Below are 14729 nucleotides of genomic sequence, written 5' to 3'. Positions count from 1 at the left end.
TTGTCAGCTGGAGGGGAGCTCCTTGGGCGGCTTGTTGGTTTTTTGACTTAAAGCTTCTAAAAGGCTTGTGTGCAGAGGGCGGAGGGGGGCTGCCCTTTTGCCCCCCCCAGGTGTTGCGAAAGGGCCCTGGGGGGGCCTGGGCTGCGCCCCGCAGCCTGGGGCCGACGGGGTTTATTTTCAGGCGCCTGCCGGTGCAGGAAATAGGATGCAGGTTTGGAAGGGTGAGTTGGCATGGGTCGCCCCTGGCACTGGGAGCTCTGCCCTGGCGCCCTGATCTCGGCGGGCTCGGGCTGGGTGCATGGGGGCTCCCTGGTATGTGTGTGTGTGTGTGTGTGTGTAACTACCAGGAATGGGATGTGCTCCGCTGGTCCTGCTCCGGGAAGCCTAGGCCGGAGGCTACTGTCTACATTGGCAGCTGGAGGCTGCTGGCGATGGGGCGGGTGTCGGCTGCGGGTGTCTGGTTGGGGGGTGGGCTGTCAGAATGGGGGGGGGCTCAGATTCAGAGCCTGCTGGGGAATAGGCTCCGTCTGTCCCGGTGCCTGGTCTCTGGCAGCCCGCGAGGAAGAAGCCAGGGTGCCCCACGCCAGACGGGTGTGGAGTAGCCTGGTGCTCATCCCTGGGGCCGCACTGACCGGGCACTGGACTCACGCTCCTCGGAGGTGGCGGCAGAATCCGGCTGCCCGGCGAGGAGCCTGGGGTGCCCGTTGGCACTGGGGGGGGCCCTGCCCTGGCAGCGATTAACATACTAAATCCGGAGCCTCTCTTAACCTGTTGGTCCAGGCACGGGGGGGCGCTTCCCCGATCCCTCCTGCGCTGTCACCTGGGGGCTGTGAGGGGGAGGGGCTATGCCTCTCAGCCCCTTGGGGCCAGGAGCCAGCTGATTTCTAGTCAGGGACGGGTCAGACTGGGGCACACGTCCTGCCCCATGGGCCCTGGGGCCTGTCGAGGGGGCGGGGGGAGAGGCCATGGGGCGGGCGAGACTCCTGCCGGGCTCGGATTCCTGTGGCTGGTTGAGACTCTTCCGCCGGACGTTTGTCGCTGGGCAGCGCCAGTTCATGGAAACCAAACGCTTGGCTACGGGCCGGTTCCCACGATTTCTTATTGGGTTTAATGCTAAAAACTTGCAGGGAGAGAAAAAGGGTTTGAAATTGTGAAAAGAGCCATTTCGACTTCTTTTTAAATGAAAAATTCTGGTTTTCTGCTTAGCACTGGGAGCTAATTGTAGTTTCTGAAACACCCCCTGACAACGGCCAAATCGAAACAAAACGTGTTCATTGACCCAAGCTGAATAATTTTTCAGGTCATGAAAATGTTATGAACAGACGACTTTTTGCCCCAATTTGGGAGGGGAAAATGTGTCCAACCTGTAACCCTCTGGCAGGATGGGAACCCACTGGCCCCCAGTGCTGCTAGATACGCTTTGAACCGCTGTTACAGCCGGGGTAGCTTCCACATTCCCCATCCCCGCAGGGAAGTGTCTTCTCCAGGTGGGCTGGGGACCCCCCCCCCCAGGCTGGTGCCTGTCCCCCTCCTCCAGGGGTCTGCACCCATGCTCACCTGGCTTTTTCTGGGCATTGATGGCTGGTTCAGGGGAGCCGCAGCTCCCAGCACCCCAAATCGCATCAGGCGTCTTTCTCTATTGATTTGGGGGTGCTGCTCTCCCTGACCCCGTCCCTAGAGCCTGGGGGTGTGCTGTGTGAGGTGTCCGTGTGACCTGCTGGTGCAGGGTGTGGGGGAAGCGTGACCCAAGTGGGGTGGATCCGGCGCAGTAGGGAGGTGGATATGGTGCAGAGGGCGTGTGTGTGTGTGGGGGGTGACCCGGGTGGGGGATGGATCCGGTGCAATGTGTGGGGGGGTGGATATGGCACAGTGGGTGTGTGGAGGGGTGACCCTGGTGGGGGGTGGACCCGGCGCTGCGTGTGATCGGGCAGCGCGCCTGCTGTGGTGCGCTCGTTCTGCGTGGTGGGCAAAGGGGCGTGGAGTCCGTACAGGGGCCGGCGGGTGCTGTGGGGGCGGATGAAAGGGCGCGTGGTGAATTGCCAGCAGAGGACGGGTGCCCTGACCTTGCCCTTCCTGGGTCTGCGCTGGGTCGCGCCCACCGGGCGGCAGCACCGCAGGGGTCCCAGCGCGTAAGTGGCCTGGGCCAATACGGCCCCCCGCAGGCTGGGTCTGAATGCTGGGGCAGGGGGCGTAATGTAGCTGTCACGGCCGTTGTGCCAGCACTGGGAGGTGCCTTGTGTCCGTTGCAGCGGGTGCTGCCCTGGCACGCAAGCCCCACCGAGCTCCCGCAGTTCTCAGCTGGGCCAGAGCGTTTCTCCCCCTCCCATGTCTCAGGCCAGCCCTGGGGATGGTTATTTGCAGCAGGCAGCATGGACTAGTGGTTAGAGCAGTGGGGTTGGCCATCTGGGCTCTATCCCTGGCTGTGCCACTGACCCGCTGTGTGACTGAGGGCAAGTCACTGCCTCTTTCTGTGCCTCAGTTTCCCTCTCCGTCAGGGTTACTCTGGTTCTGCCTAGCCAGGGAGCTGGGGATCCCTCCCTTAGGGGACGGTGGGGCTGGGGAGGGTGACCTGGGAGCTCTGTCCCCAGGGAATCCCTAGGGTACCAACTCTGGCACAGAGAGATCACATGACCTGTCTGCTACTGCTCCCCAGCGTCCAAGCCAAGACTAGAACCCAGGAGTCCTGACTCCCGGCCCCACTCCTCAGAGCCTGCGTCCACCCTGCCACGGGCACTGCCCCCTGCTCTCCCGCTGAGCTGTGTCCGTCTCTGCCCAGCTGAGCCTCAGTCTGCAGTCTGGCGGGGGGGCAGGCAGCTCCTCCCCTCCCCCCGTGGTCTCCTGCGGGGTGCCAGGAGCCGGGGGAGGCTGCGTGTGTTGGGGGTGGGAGAGGGCGGGTGACGCTCGCTGCTCCGGCAGGCAGCGTGGGGCGGGGGCGACGCTCTCCTGGGCAGCGTGGCGGGCGGGCGTGGGGCCGGCCCCGCAGTCTCCTCACATTAGCCGTGCTCCGTCGCCCCCACCCCGGCTGGCTCTGCCGCAGCCAGCCCCCAGCGCTGCGGCACTCGGGCGGCGCCGGGCAGGCAGGCGGGACGTGGGCAGATGGGGTCGGGGGCACCCGGTGAGTTCAGACCTTTCTCCCTTGGCGGGCAGGGGAACCCGAGGGCACCCGGCTCCGGCGGCGCCCCCAGCAGGGCTCTGCTGTACGGTGCCTCCCGCCAGAGGGCCCCCCACGGCTCGGCTGGGCAGGGAGTGCCAGGCTTCGCTGCCTAGCATGGCCCCGGGTTGGGAGGCAGCACGGCGGGAGGGTGCTGGTCTCCCCACCCCGGTTCAGGCTCCCAGGGGCACTGCGCCCAGGGTCTCTCGGGGGGTCACCCTGCCCAGTGGGCCAGCCTGGGTCTGCGCTGGGCGTGGGCTGTGGGGCTGCGGCTCTGTGGGCCTGCAGCTGTTTGCCATGGGGCCGCCCTCCTCCGGCCACTCAGGGCAGGAGAGTGCTGGCAGAGCTCGCAGACCCCCCTCCCGCTCAGGTCACTCAGGGTCTGTCTGCCTATGGCAAGACCTGGGGGTGGGGGGCGTGCAAAAGCGGGGACTGATGCTACCCTCCCTTAGAGTCATGGGGTTTGAGGCTGCCCTAGATCATATGGGGCCTCCTCAGGACAGATGGCTCACATGCACCCTCCTTTGCGTGGGGCCGCTCCCCTGGGCCTGCAGGTGGGTGGATGGGTCGGGTAGCTGGGGATTTCCCCTAATGCAGGATGACTTTGACAGGGAGCGTTTGTCTCTTGTTTTGAGTGGGAAGGCTGGGAGCCGGGACTCCTGGTTCTCTCTCCAGCTCTGGGAGGGGAGAGGGGTCTAGCGGTTAGAGCGGGCGGTGTCTGGGAGCCAGGACTCCTGGGTTCCCTGTGGGCTGCTGGCCGGCCCCGCTGCCCGGGAGCCCGGGTTCCCACGCCGGTGTGGTGGTGATATTGGCCCGTCCGGGGGCTCCCTGGCTGGGCGGAGCCGGCAGCCCGGCCGTGGCGCTGCCTGGGGACTGGGCAGCCGGGCAGCGTCTGGGGCGTGTCTCGCTGGATTTCCTGTGCAGCGACTCAGGAAAAGCAAACCCATGTGGAGTGAAAATAGAGCCAGGGCCGTGGGAGGAGGGGGGGTGGGCGGGCGCTTTTAAATCCTGTTTGCCCAGGGAAGCTCTGAGCGGCAGCATCTGGCCTGCAGCTGGGGCCTGCTGCTTCCCCGCTTACTCGTGGGCGAGCTGGGAGTCGGGACTCTGGGGTCCTAGTTGCTGCTGCCCCCTCCTGGCACCTTGGTACCGTCCCCTCTTGTGGGGCCCCTCCTGCATGCCCCCCCCATTCCCGCTCCCTCCGCCCCCCCCCGGGGCTACTTCACGCGCCAGCCCCTCCCTCCCGGAGCAGCTGCCCCTGCGCCCCAGGGCATGTTGGGGAGGGGGTGCTGCTTTCCGATGCCAGCCCCGGCCCCAGTTATCCAGAGCTCTTGTGGGGTGGGGGCCGGGCTGCCCGGCTTTCCACTCTTCTGGGATCAGGCAGGGGCCTCCGGGAAGGAAGGGATGCGCCCGCTTTGCCCTGCAAGGTCTCTGTGCCAGGCAGGGTGCCAATGTTGCTCGGTGAGATGGCGCGAACCTGGCACAGCCGGGGTTGCCAGGGGGACTCAGTGAATGGCTCTAGCTCACCGCCGCGGTATGTGCTCTCATGCACCACATCTGGCAGCAGCTGGCGTCAGGTGCCAGCCGAGGGCCCCTCACTCGGTGCCCCGTGCGTGACCAAGCTAGAGCCGTGGAGACCCCCTGCCAGGCACATTGGAGCTTGGTGCGGGTGGCAGGGGGCTGAAGCTGGCTTGGGGAACATGGGGGAGCTGACCAGGTCCCCCCACCCCTGACTGGTCCAGCACCAAAACCACCTGCCCTAAAGGCACGTTGGGGAAACTGGAACCCGGCTGTGCCTGGCCTGGGGCCTGGGCTGTGAGCAGCGCTCGCCCCTCCCTCCTTTCCCTTTCCCGCCCGGGGCCCAGGCTGGGGTGGGCAGCTTTCCCCTGGCATTGTCATGGGTTAGTGGCCTGCACTCCCCATCTCTTAACATCCCCCCCTGGCCAGGGGGGCTGCTGCCATCATGTTGGCATGAGCAGGACGCGGGGGGAGGGGTTGTCCCGCGCGCTGTTGTCTGGTGGGGGGGGCCCACAGGAGACCAGCGCTGGTGCCATGTTCACCACCCAGTGCTGGGGGTGGAGCTCAGATCTCTCTGTGCCAGCCGCCCTCGGTGCTCATGGCTGCCAGGGTCCCTTCGGAGCGTGTGTGTGTGTGTGTGTACACATGTGTGTGCCGGGGGTGCGGGTACATGCGGGTATGTGCGTGTGCCGGGGGCGCAGGTACATGCGTGTGCAGGGTCTCTCTCTCTCTCTCAGCGGCGTGCGGCACAGGCTGTCAGACCCACGCTGGGCGAGTGCTGCTCTCCACGCAGAGGCTGGTAGACCCCGGCTCCCGGTGTCTGGCTGGCTCCACTCCCGGGAGTGGCAGCGCCCGGTGATTCATCCCGCGCCCGCCGGGAGTCAGTGCATGGCATTTATTCTGTGCGGCACTTGTCACTAATGCCCGCGTCTCCTGCCCCTCGCCCTGGCTTTTGGCCCCGCTGCCTAGGCCGGTCCCGGGAAGCCCTGGGCACTGCCCCCTGGGGCCTGGCACGCTGGGCTGGAATGAGGGCGGGGTTAGCCCCCACCCCAGATGGGCAGCGCCTGCCTGCGTTGCCAGGCTGGACGGGGGTGAGTTTGAATTGGGGCCGGGGAGCAGTTGGCATTGGCGGCAGTGAAATCCGGGGGGCAGGTGACTGTGTGTCCCACAGAGCAGTGGGGGTCGTGTCCCCTCTCTATCTCCTCTCCCCCCCCCCCCCCCCCGCCCGTGATGGAGCTGGATGCGGGGGGGGGGATGCATTGCGCATGGCTGGACGTTGGATGTCCCGGGCCCAGGTGGTGTCTGCGCCTGTTCGCATGGCCGGTTATGTGGATTTAACCCCCTGCTTGGGGGGCAGCTGCCGTGGGGGGGGGGGGGGAATCGGTGACCGTCAGCCCCACTGAGGCCCCCAGCCCAGGTACAACACTGTCCCGCCGTGGGGTGTAGAAGGAACCTCGCCCGCATCTCTGGCCAGGTGCCCGCCCCACCAGACCAAGTCTGTCAGCGCCCCTGGTGCCCAGCGTGGTGCCCGCTGCTCTGGCTCCCTACCCCCACCCGGAGCGCTCCTCTCAGCCCAGCCCCCGGGAGGACGTGGCCGGCCCGTCTCACTCCTGGCGCTCGAGCCGCCTGTGCCCTGTAGGACTCGGAGCCGGGCTGGGGCTCGCAGGGCACTGTGGGCAGCGGGGGTGCAAGGCACTGGGCCAGCCCCGTCCTCGGCGCTCCCTTCCCCAGAGTAACCCAGGGGTGGCACCGGAGTCACTCCAGATTGACACGAGGGGTGGGGCCAGTCACTGGGCCGGGGGGCGCAGGACTCCTGAGTTCTGCCCCAGCTCAGGGCGGGGGCCTGGGCTGCTCCACGCTGCCCCATGGCGGGAGGAGGAGCGGGTACGCTGCCCGGGCAGTTGCCTGCTGGGGCCGCCTGGGTGCCTTGGCCCTGCTCGGGTTGGGGGCGAGCTCCTGTTTCCCTGGGCCGGGCCGCGCCAGCGCCGGGTTTACCTGGGCTGTCCGAGGAGGGGCTGCCCAGAGCCCCCAGTGCCAGCCATGGCCTGCCCTGCCCTGCTCCTCCTCCGCGGGTGTCAGGCCCACAGGCTGCTGCCTTGCCCGTCAGCACACCCCCCCCGGGCTTTCCTCTCTCCCCAACCTGGGCCCCCACCAGTGCTCCTGTCAACGTCGCTCCCATGGGCCTTCCCCCCTCCCCCCCATGTGCATCCTGGGCCCCGTGTATGTGAACACCCCCCCCCGTGCCTGCCGGAATGCGAGCCCCCCACGCCAGGCATGCGAGGAATGGCTGGGAGAGCCAAAGGGGAAGGATCCCCCCTTGCGCTCCCCCCTCCCCCCCGGGGCTGGGCTGTCTATTGTCAAGAATGTGGGTCTTGGCAGAAGCTAACCCGACAATGGCCCCTTTGTGCCGCTGCTGCCGGCGCCTTGGTCACGTGCCCTTTGGAGTCTCCCCCGCAGCCCCCTGCTCCCATCGCCCGCAGGCCCGCAGCCCCCCCGCTCCCTCCTGTTCCCCCTCCGCCCGCAGCCCCCCGCTCCCGGCCTGTCCCCGGCTGTCCTTAGTATCTTACTGGTTTGTCCAGCTTGTGAGCTCGTCCAGGTCAGACCCCCCCCACACACACACACACCGGCCAGGAACTGCCGTCTGGCTTTGCACCCCGGGGGGAGGCGGAGGACTCCTGGGGCCAGAGGGGGGCTTGCTCAGGGCAGGGGGCTTGCGGGGCCTGGCTGGGCCCCCGGCAGTTATCTGGACACTTTTACTTTCCGCTTACCCGGTCTGGGGCTCTGTGACCCGCGTTCGCTTTGCTTTGTAGAGAGGGAAACTGAGGCCCAAACACTGCTTCTCCCAAGGTATTGCACAGTCTGGCAGGGCCGGGCCTGGTCTCCCAGCCCCTGCTCCACCCACTAGGCTGCGCTCTCTCCCAGCTACAAAAATAGAAGCCAGGAATCCTGGTCCCGCCTCTAACCATCCCACTCCCTCCCAGGGGCCAGAACGGCGCGCACAAGCCCTGGCTCCTTGGCGCCTGGCCCTGAGGTCCCGGCTCGCAGCGGGGGAAGTCCTGGGCCGAGATGCCTTCCTGCCCTGCCCACTGCCTGCTGCCAGCTGCATTCTCCCTGCCCTGGGCCCAGCCCGAGGCTGGTTCCCCAGCCCCACACCCCGGCTGGGCTGCTGGCCCTGGCTCCGGCTGGGGCAGGGAGGGAGCCCATCTCTTTCCTGCTGCGTTCGTCCCAGACGGGCCTTGGGTGTGCCGCCCATGCTCACCCACCTAGCACCTGCGCCCAGGCGGTTGGGCAGCCCCCCTGCCCCTCGGGGAGCCCCTGTCCCTGCAGCCGTGAGGGCTCAGGACCCAGACGTTCCTGAGCAGCCGCTGCGCCCTGGGGGGGCACCGGGAGCTGGCGAGGGGCTGCTTGTTTTGCTGCTCTCTGGCCCCTGCCTCCTTCCCCCCCCCCCCACCAGGCCTGGGGATACAGACAGACGGACAGACAGCGTCAGCAGCTCTTCAGTCAGCCTAGTGCTCACAGCCCCTCGCCCTTGGGCAACCCCAGGAGTCCTGGCTGCCAGCCCAGGTCCTCAGGCCAACGATCCTGCCTCTGCCAGAGGGGCCCTGGCACTGCCCGTATGCAGCCAATGAGGATGTGCCCCTGCAGCTGTTGGTATGAGCCCCAGCCCCCTTCGGGGGGCTCTGGGGTCTCCGCTTTGTCAGTGTAGTTAGGGGAGCCCCCGGCCCGCAGGGAATCTCCCCTCACCTCTGCCTGTCAGCGCTCGCCCGTAGCACGGGCCCTGTGTGTGCCCACTGTGCCCGTCCCGAGCTCCTGGCCCCCTCGCCGAGGGGCACGCTGCAGAGAGTTAGCGCAGCCTCCTTCGTTAGCAGCAGGAGAAGCGGCTGCCTGGTCCAGGCCGGCCTTTGACGGGAACAGATCCCCCATTGTTATCCATGGCTTCCCCGTGGCTCCGAGCTGGGGGTGGGGGCCTGGGACGTGCCCGTCCAGCGCTGGCCCCTTTCCCTGGGGCATTCCCCAGACAGCTGCTCCCTGGGGGCTCTGCTTTGGGGGGCTCCCAGCAGCCCCCTGTGGGGAGTAGGTGCCGTGTAGCTGCTCCCCCCACTCCCTTCCCTTCTGGCCGAATGACCCCGGGGAGGTGCCTCACCCCTCCTTAGGCCAGCAGCCGGCCCTGTGATGGCTCCACTGCCCAGGCAGGGTTGTGCTCTGTGCCCGCAGGGGAGCGCCAGGCATTCACGGGCAGCAGAGTCCGTGCGAATACACGTGAGAGACGCCCCGTGCCCCTGGGGGGGAATGGGAGCCCTTCCCCGGCCTGTCTCACAGCAAGGACAGAACCCAGGAGTCCGGGCTCCCAGCCCCCTTGGCTCTAACCACCAGCCCCCTCTCTTTTCCCCGCTGTGCGGTGGCTGGGGGCCGGGAATCCCCCAGCAGGGTCCGTCTGGAAGGAGCTGGCAGCGCCCAGGGTGCCCCGTTGCTCTTTGCGGTCTGATCCCCGCACGTGCAGCAGGCAGGGCCCCCTTGTTCCCTGGCGCTGAGCAGACCTGGGGGGGGGGGGGGGGCTGGTGTGTTAACCCCGCGGGCCAGGCCCTTCATATCCTGTTCGACTGGTTCTCTTGGCTCCACCGCCTTAACCCCTTCCTGGCCCAGTGCCTGCGGGGAGCAGGTGGGGTTGGGGTATTGCTGGGGCCTCCCCTGTCCCCCCCCCTCCAGGGAGGGGGCATTGCAGTGCGCTGGGTGGGAGGGTTTGCGCACCGCTGCCCTCTACGGGCTGGAATGGGACTTGCCCCACCGTGTGTCATAGGCACCATATTGCCGCTCGCTGGCAGGGTGAGCTCAGGGCCTGGCATGGGGACAGCTGTGCCGCTCTGACTCCAGGGAGCCCAGCAACGTCCCCCGTTCGCCCAGCCAGTGCTGAGCGAGGCCTTCGGGGAGCCAGGCCTGGTCCGCGTTCCTCGGCTAAGCCCCATCGGCCCTGCGCCGGGCGGGGGGTGTCGGGGGTGCCGTGACCGAGCAGCTAGAGATGGGCCCAGCACAGGCCTATAGGTGGGTAAGAGCCAGGCGCTGTGTGTGCCACGGTGAGGAACTAGCTTCTGGTCTCACCCCCTTGCTGGCCTCTAGGCGAGTCACTCTACCTCCCGTGCCTCAGTTTCCCCATCTGACCTCTGTGTGCGCAGCGTGTCCACGTGCCAGCGTGTGTGTGTGCGTGCAGCGTGTCTTGCATGGTGCCAAGTAGCGGGGGAGCCGTGTCAGTCTGTATACACACAAACAACGGGGAGTTCGGTGGCACTAACCGATTGATCTGGCAGAAGCTTTAACGACAGCTGCTCCGCTCCCGGGCTCCACCATGTCTGCCTCAGTCCCACGGCTCCCTCTATGGCCTGGAAACGTCAAGTTGCATCTGCCAGGCTGGGAACCCGCCTCCCACCGTCCCTGGGCTCCTGGGGGCTCATCTGCAGGAAGGGGCTAGAGGCCTCCCTGTCCGCCCCGGGACTGCCCCGAGGGGAGGGACCCTGCGGCCGGGAACGCAGCCCCGGAGTGGCCAGGCGTGCCGGGGATGGAGCACTGGGAGTTTCCCGTCCGTCGCTGGCACTGGGGGCAGGCTGCCGTGGGCAGAGCAGAGGGAGCTGCACGTCCTTGTGGCTGGCGAGTCTTGCGGTGACGGGGCCCGTGGAGCTGGGCACCACTGGGGCAGGGCCGTGGGCTGGCGTTAGTCCAGCAGGGAGATAACGCTGGAAAAGCCCAGCCCGCTCGCCATCTCCCCAGCTGTAGCGTGGGGCACCCCGCCGGGATCTGTGCGGGGGGTGGGGCCCCGAGCGTGCTCGGCTCGCCCAGCTCTGCGGCGGGGCCCAGCTCGCGACTGCATGGGCTGCTGCAGAGTCGGGGTGCAGGCCCGTGTTGGGGGCAGTGGTGTTGCTGTGCAAAAGTGGGCAGGGGGCTGGGGTGCTCCCGGCACATCCTGGGGCTCCCCCTGCTCCCGTGGATTGGCAGGAGGCTGCCAGGGCAGAGCTGGCGACGTCCCCATGGACACGCTGGTGCCAGCCCTTGAGGCACCCCACACAGAATGGGGGTGGGGGGCTGGCAGGCCCATGGCCAGGGCAGCACCGTTGCCTCGTTCCCCAGGTGAGCCGCACTGGGCCCCAGACTGGGGGGGCTCCTGGGAGCAGGAGTCTCGTCCTTCACTCTGTTGGCAAAGCCCCTGCCCCTGCCCCCCCCAGCCAGCCAGGCCAGCACGGGGGCAGCCCCCCACGCCAAGGGCAGACCAGGGCTACTTTCCAGGCAACTCCCCTCTGTGCCCAGCATGGCCAGTCGTGTGGCAGGGTCCCATGAAGGGGGGAGAGAGCAGACTCTGGCTCGCCCACCCCCTGCCCCCCAATTTCCTGCCGCAGCTCCCCCCCCCGCTGCCTCCTCCCAGTACCTGCTGCACGCGGGCACCCGTCATGGGGCAGAGCCCCTCTGGGTGCCCGTGGACGGGAACAGCGGCCGGACCCCTGAGCGCGTCTCCTCTTCTCCCCCCAGCCATTGAGACGCAGAGCACCAGCTCCGAGGAGATCGTCCCCAGCCCCCCGTCTCCGCCCCCGCTGCCCCGCATCTACAAGCCCTGCTTCGTGTGCCAGGACAAATCCTCCGGCTACCACTATGGGGTGAGCGCCTGCGAGGGCTGCAAGGTGAGTGGGGGCAGGGCTGGGGGGCCGAGGGGGGTGACCCCCGGGCTGGTTCAGACAAGGGGACGAGGCGTTCTGGGTTCCAGTTGCGCCCTCGCTCCTGCCCTGGGTCACTTCACCTCAGAGCAGCTGCTAACGACCCCCACGTGCTCACTCCTCTGCGCGTCGGGAACCCCACGCGCTCGAACATGGCCCTCGAAGTCTCCGTTAAAGCAGGGCCCCTGTTCCTAGCCCAGCCCCCAGGGGGCGCTGGGCGCCTGCCTGGACCCGCACCGGCTTGGCATGCCAAACGCTCCCATCCTGCTCTGTATTTACCCAGCCTCGGGTGCAGAGCCGCAGCGCCCCCTGCTGGATGGCCGGGGCACCAGCTTCCAGCCCTGAGGCTGCAGGGCAGCGTAAACCATTCCTTGGACGACGGGGAAACTGAGGCACAGGGCGACGTGAAGTCCCATCCCAAGTGTGTCTGCACTAGGAATAGAACCCCGGAGTCCTGGCTCCCCGTTCCGTGTATTAACCACTAGACACCCCCCCTTTACAGCCCTGCAATGGGGCTGGGCTGGGTGCCTTGCCGGCATGCCATGTATCTGCACTGGGGCCCTGCCCCAGCCTCGCGGATCAGCGAGCCGTGCGGAGCTTAGCCTGGCTCTGCCCGGGGATTAGCCGCTGGCCCTGGCCGTGTTCAGCTGGCGTCAACGCCTCTGCATGGGGGTCGGGGTGAAGGGCGCCGGACTGTGTGCGCGTGCCAGTGTCGCACACCCGCAGCCCCCTGCTCTCGTGTGCCCTCAAGCACAGCCGGTTAAACCGTCCCGATCCCCGGTGTGTGTCAACCCCCCAGGGCTGGGAGCTGCCGGGTGCTATCCGGGCCGGGGACGCGTGGGAGCCGGGACCTAATCCCTCCCTCGGCGCGGAAGTGCAGGGCTCCGCGCTCAGCTGCTTTGCATCCTTCAGCATGTCTGATTTACATTCCAGCAGTGGCTGGGCCGGGGCCAGCCCGGGGGCGGGGGAGCAGCGTCTGGCTGCAGCGTCTCCTGGCTCCAGCGCCCACGGCCAAGCTCCCCTCCGCTGGGCCCTGGCTTCGGGGCCCATCCCATCGGCCTGGCTCTCCTCTTTGCTCCTGGATAGGATGGGAGGGGACTGGGGGGGGTCAATTCCCAGCTCTGCCACAGATGCTCTGTGCCTCAGTTTCCCCATCTGTGAAAATCTGGTGACGCTCTTTCCATTTTCTGCCTGGGGTGCTTCTACTCTGGATAGCAAGCCCGGATCTCGGTAGGGGTCTGTGGGCTGCACGCCTGGTTCCAGTCTCTCCACCAGCCCCGGCTCCGGGCTCCTTTGCCCCAGGAAGCTCTATCCCTGTCTGGCTTTATTCCCAAGCTGCCGGGTGAACTGCAGCCGCACAGCCAGCAGGGGGGGGCTGCTGGGGCTGCACGGGGGGGGGGGTGGGAAATGCCTTTTTAATTACAATTAAAGCTAAACCCATGCCCGCCCCCCCCGGCTCTGCACTGGAACCCCCCAGAGTCCATCTGTGCTGCTTCCCTCCACTAGTGCCCTGCGGCGGAGGGGTGTGGGGGGGCTGGTGCCCCGACTGCCCCCCCCCTCGCTCACTGGGGCTGTGACCGGCTCTTCCAGGGCTTCTTCCGCCGCAGCATCCAGAAGAACATGGTCTACACCTGCCACCGCGACAAGAGCTGCATCATCAACAAGGTGACGCGGAACCGGTGCCAGTACTGCCGCCTGCAGAAGTGCTTCGACGTGGGCATGTCCAAGGAGTGTGAGTGCCGGGGGGGCCGGGGGGTTGTGGCCCCGGGGGAGGGGGCAGGATGGCACTGGGGGGGGGGTGCAGACAATCCCCTCCCCCCTTGGAGCACGTGGGGGGCTCCCGGAGCGGGGAGCAGGTTGGCGTGGGAGTCACCGAGCCGACCGGGGGGGGTGGGGGGAGAGGGCACTGGTAACGCCCCCAGAGCCGAGGTGCGGGGGGGGGGTTCCAGTCAAGCCGAAGAGCTGGGCCTCCCCCCTTCGTTCTGGATCCAGGCCGTTGCCCCGGCAACCCGTGATTGATGATGTCAGAGATAAATGACGCTGACAGGGGCCTCCTGGCGTCTGCCTGCCAGTTGTCATGGCGCCCGCCTGTAAACCCGCCCGCTCTGCGGAGACCAAAGGGGGCGCAGCTGTCTGGCCCCGCCCCCGCCCCGTGGGGCCCGCCAAGAGAATCCAGGCCTCCTGCCCCCCAGGCTCCTGCCCCATCTGCCGCCGTGGCAGGGCCGTGCCCCTGAGCCGGCCGGGGGGGAAGCCTGCCTGAGCAGGCCTGGGGTGTGGGGAGGGGCCAGCTTGGAGGTGGGGGTCCTTCCTAGCCTGCCCCACCCCGGGGCGCAAGCCGCCGGCTGCGGCGGGGATCATGGAGCCGGGGCGGGGGATTAGCCGAGGCCTCGGTGTGTCTGGCTCTGGGGCTGGCCGTGCCAACCTCCTGAGGCCATGCCCCCCCCCCCCAGGTCCCCCAGCTCCCCGGCTTGCCCCGCCCCCAGCTGCCTTGCTTGCCCCGCCCCCTGCTTGCCCCACCCCTCAGCTCCCCCGCTAACCCCACCCTCTAGCTCACCACAGCTCCCCCCCTACTCCTCCGCTTGCCCCTCCCAGCTTCCCCGTTCGCCCAGCTCCCCAACTCAGCCCCCCCCCGGTCGCCCCGCCCCCAGCTCCCACGTTAACCCCACCCTCCAGCTCACCCCACACCCCAGCTAGCTCCTGGCCCAACCGGCCGTGCTCGCCCCCCCCAGGGGAGGAGATCGGGTGTGTTCTGTACAGGGCATGGGCAAGCTGGCTTAGTGGTTAGGGCATCCGACTGGGGGAATCTGGTTCAATTCCTGCCTCTGCCACTTGCTATGTGGGGCTGGTCACTGGGCCTGGATCTGTGCAGCCTGGGGGCTCCTGGGGCACAGCCTGTGTCTTGCTGTGGGGCAGCGCAGTGGGGCCCCGATCCTGGCCAGGTCTGCAGAGTTACAGCAGCGTCTGCTGTTGGTCCTCACCAGACACAGAGCAGTGGGACTCCCCCCCACCCATACAGCCCCCCGGCTCGGCCCAGCGGGGTCTCTCTGCCTCCAGGGCGTATCTGGGATCCGCGTTCCCCCGTGCTGGGGAAGCGGGAGACAGGTGCTGAGCTGGGGCCCGGACGGGCGAGTGGGGCTAGGCTGAGGTGAAGCCGATAGCTTTGTCTGTGTCGGTCCCCCCCCCACTCCGGAGCCTGGCGAGCCGGCTTCTCTCCCGGCCCCGCCCCCTATGCTAGGGAGGCTGCTGATACCGACGCCCTGAGGGGCTGCGCCCTGTGCCCGCCGCAGTCTGGATCACTGAGCTCTCAGAGCTGGGGGGGGCCCAGGGAGCGACCCCACCCCTCATGGCAGTTAGAAAGGGGGCGCCGA

The 14729-nt window shown here is 67.8% G+C and overlaps 1 protein-coding gene across 1 annotated transcript in view; it reads left to right on the top strand.

The window, feature by feature from the left end:
- RARA (retinoic acid receptor alpha) overlaps positions 1 to 14729 on the top strand; it is a 49591-nt gene that overhangs the window by 31496 nt on the left and 3366 nt on the right. The window contains 2 exon segments of the mRNA XM_065577368.1: positions 11180 to 11328; positions 12952 to 13093. Coding sequence (XP_065433440.1) covers positions 11180 to 11328; positions 12952 to 13093 — 291 coding nt within the window.

The sequence above is a fragment of the Chrysemys picta genome, chromosome 24 (genome assembly GCF_011386835.1).
Source record: "Chrysemys picta bellii isolate R12L10 chromosome 24, ASM1138683v2, whole genome shotgun sequence".
Taxonomy (NCBI): domain Eukaryota; kingdom Metazoa; phylum Chordata; order Testudines; family Emydidae; genus Chrysemys; species Chrysemys picta.
Note: the sequence above shows the minus strand (reverse complement) of the source record. Positions and strands in the feature narration are given on the sequence as shown.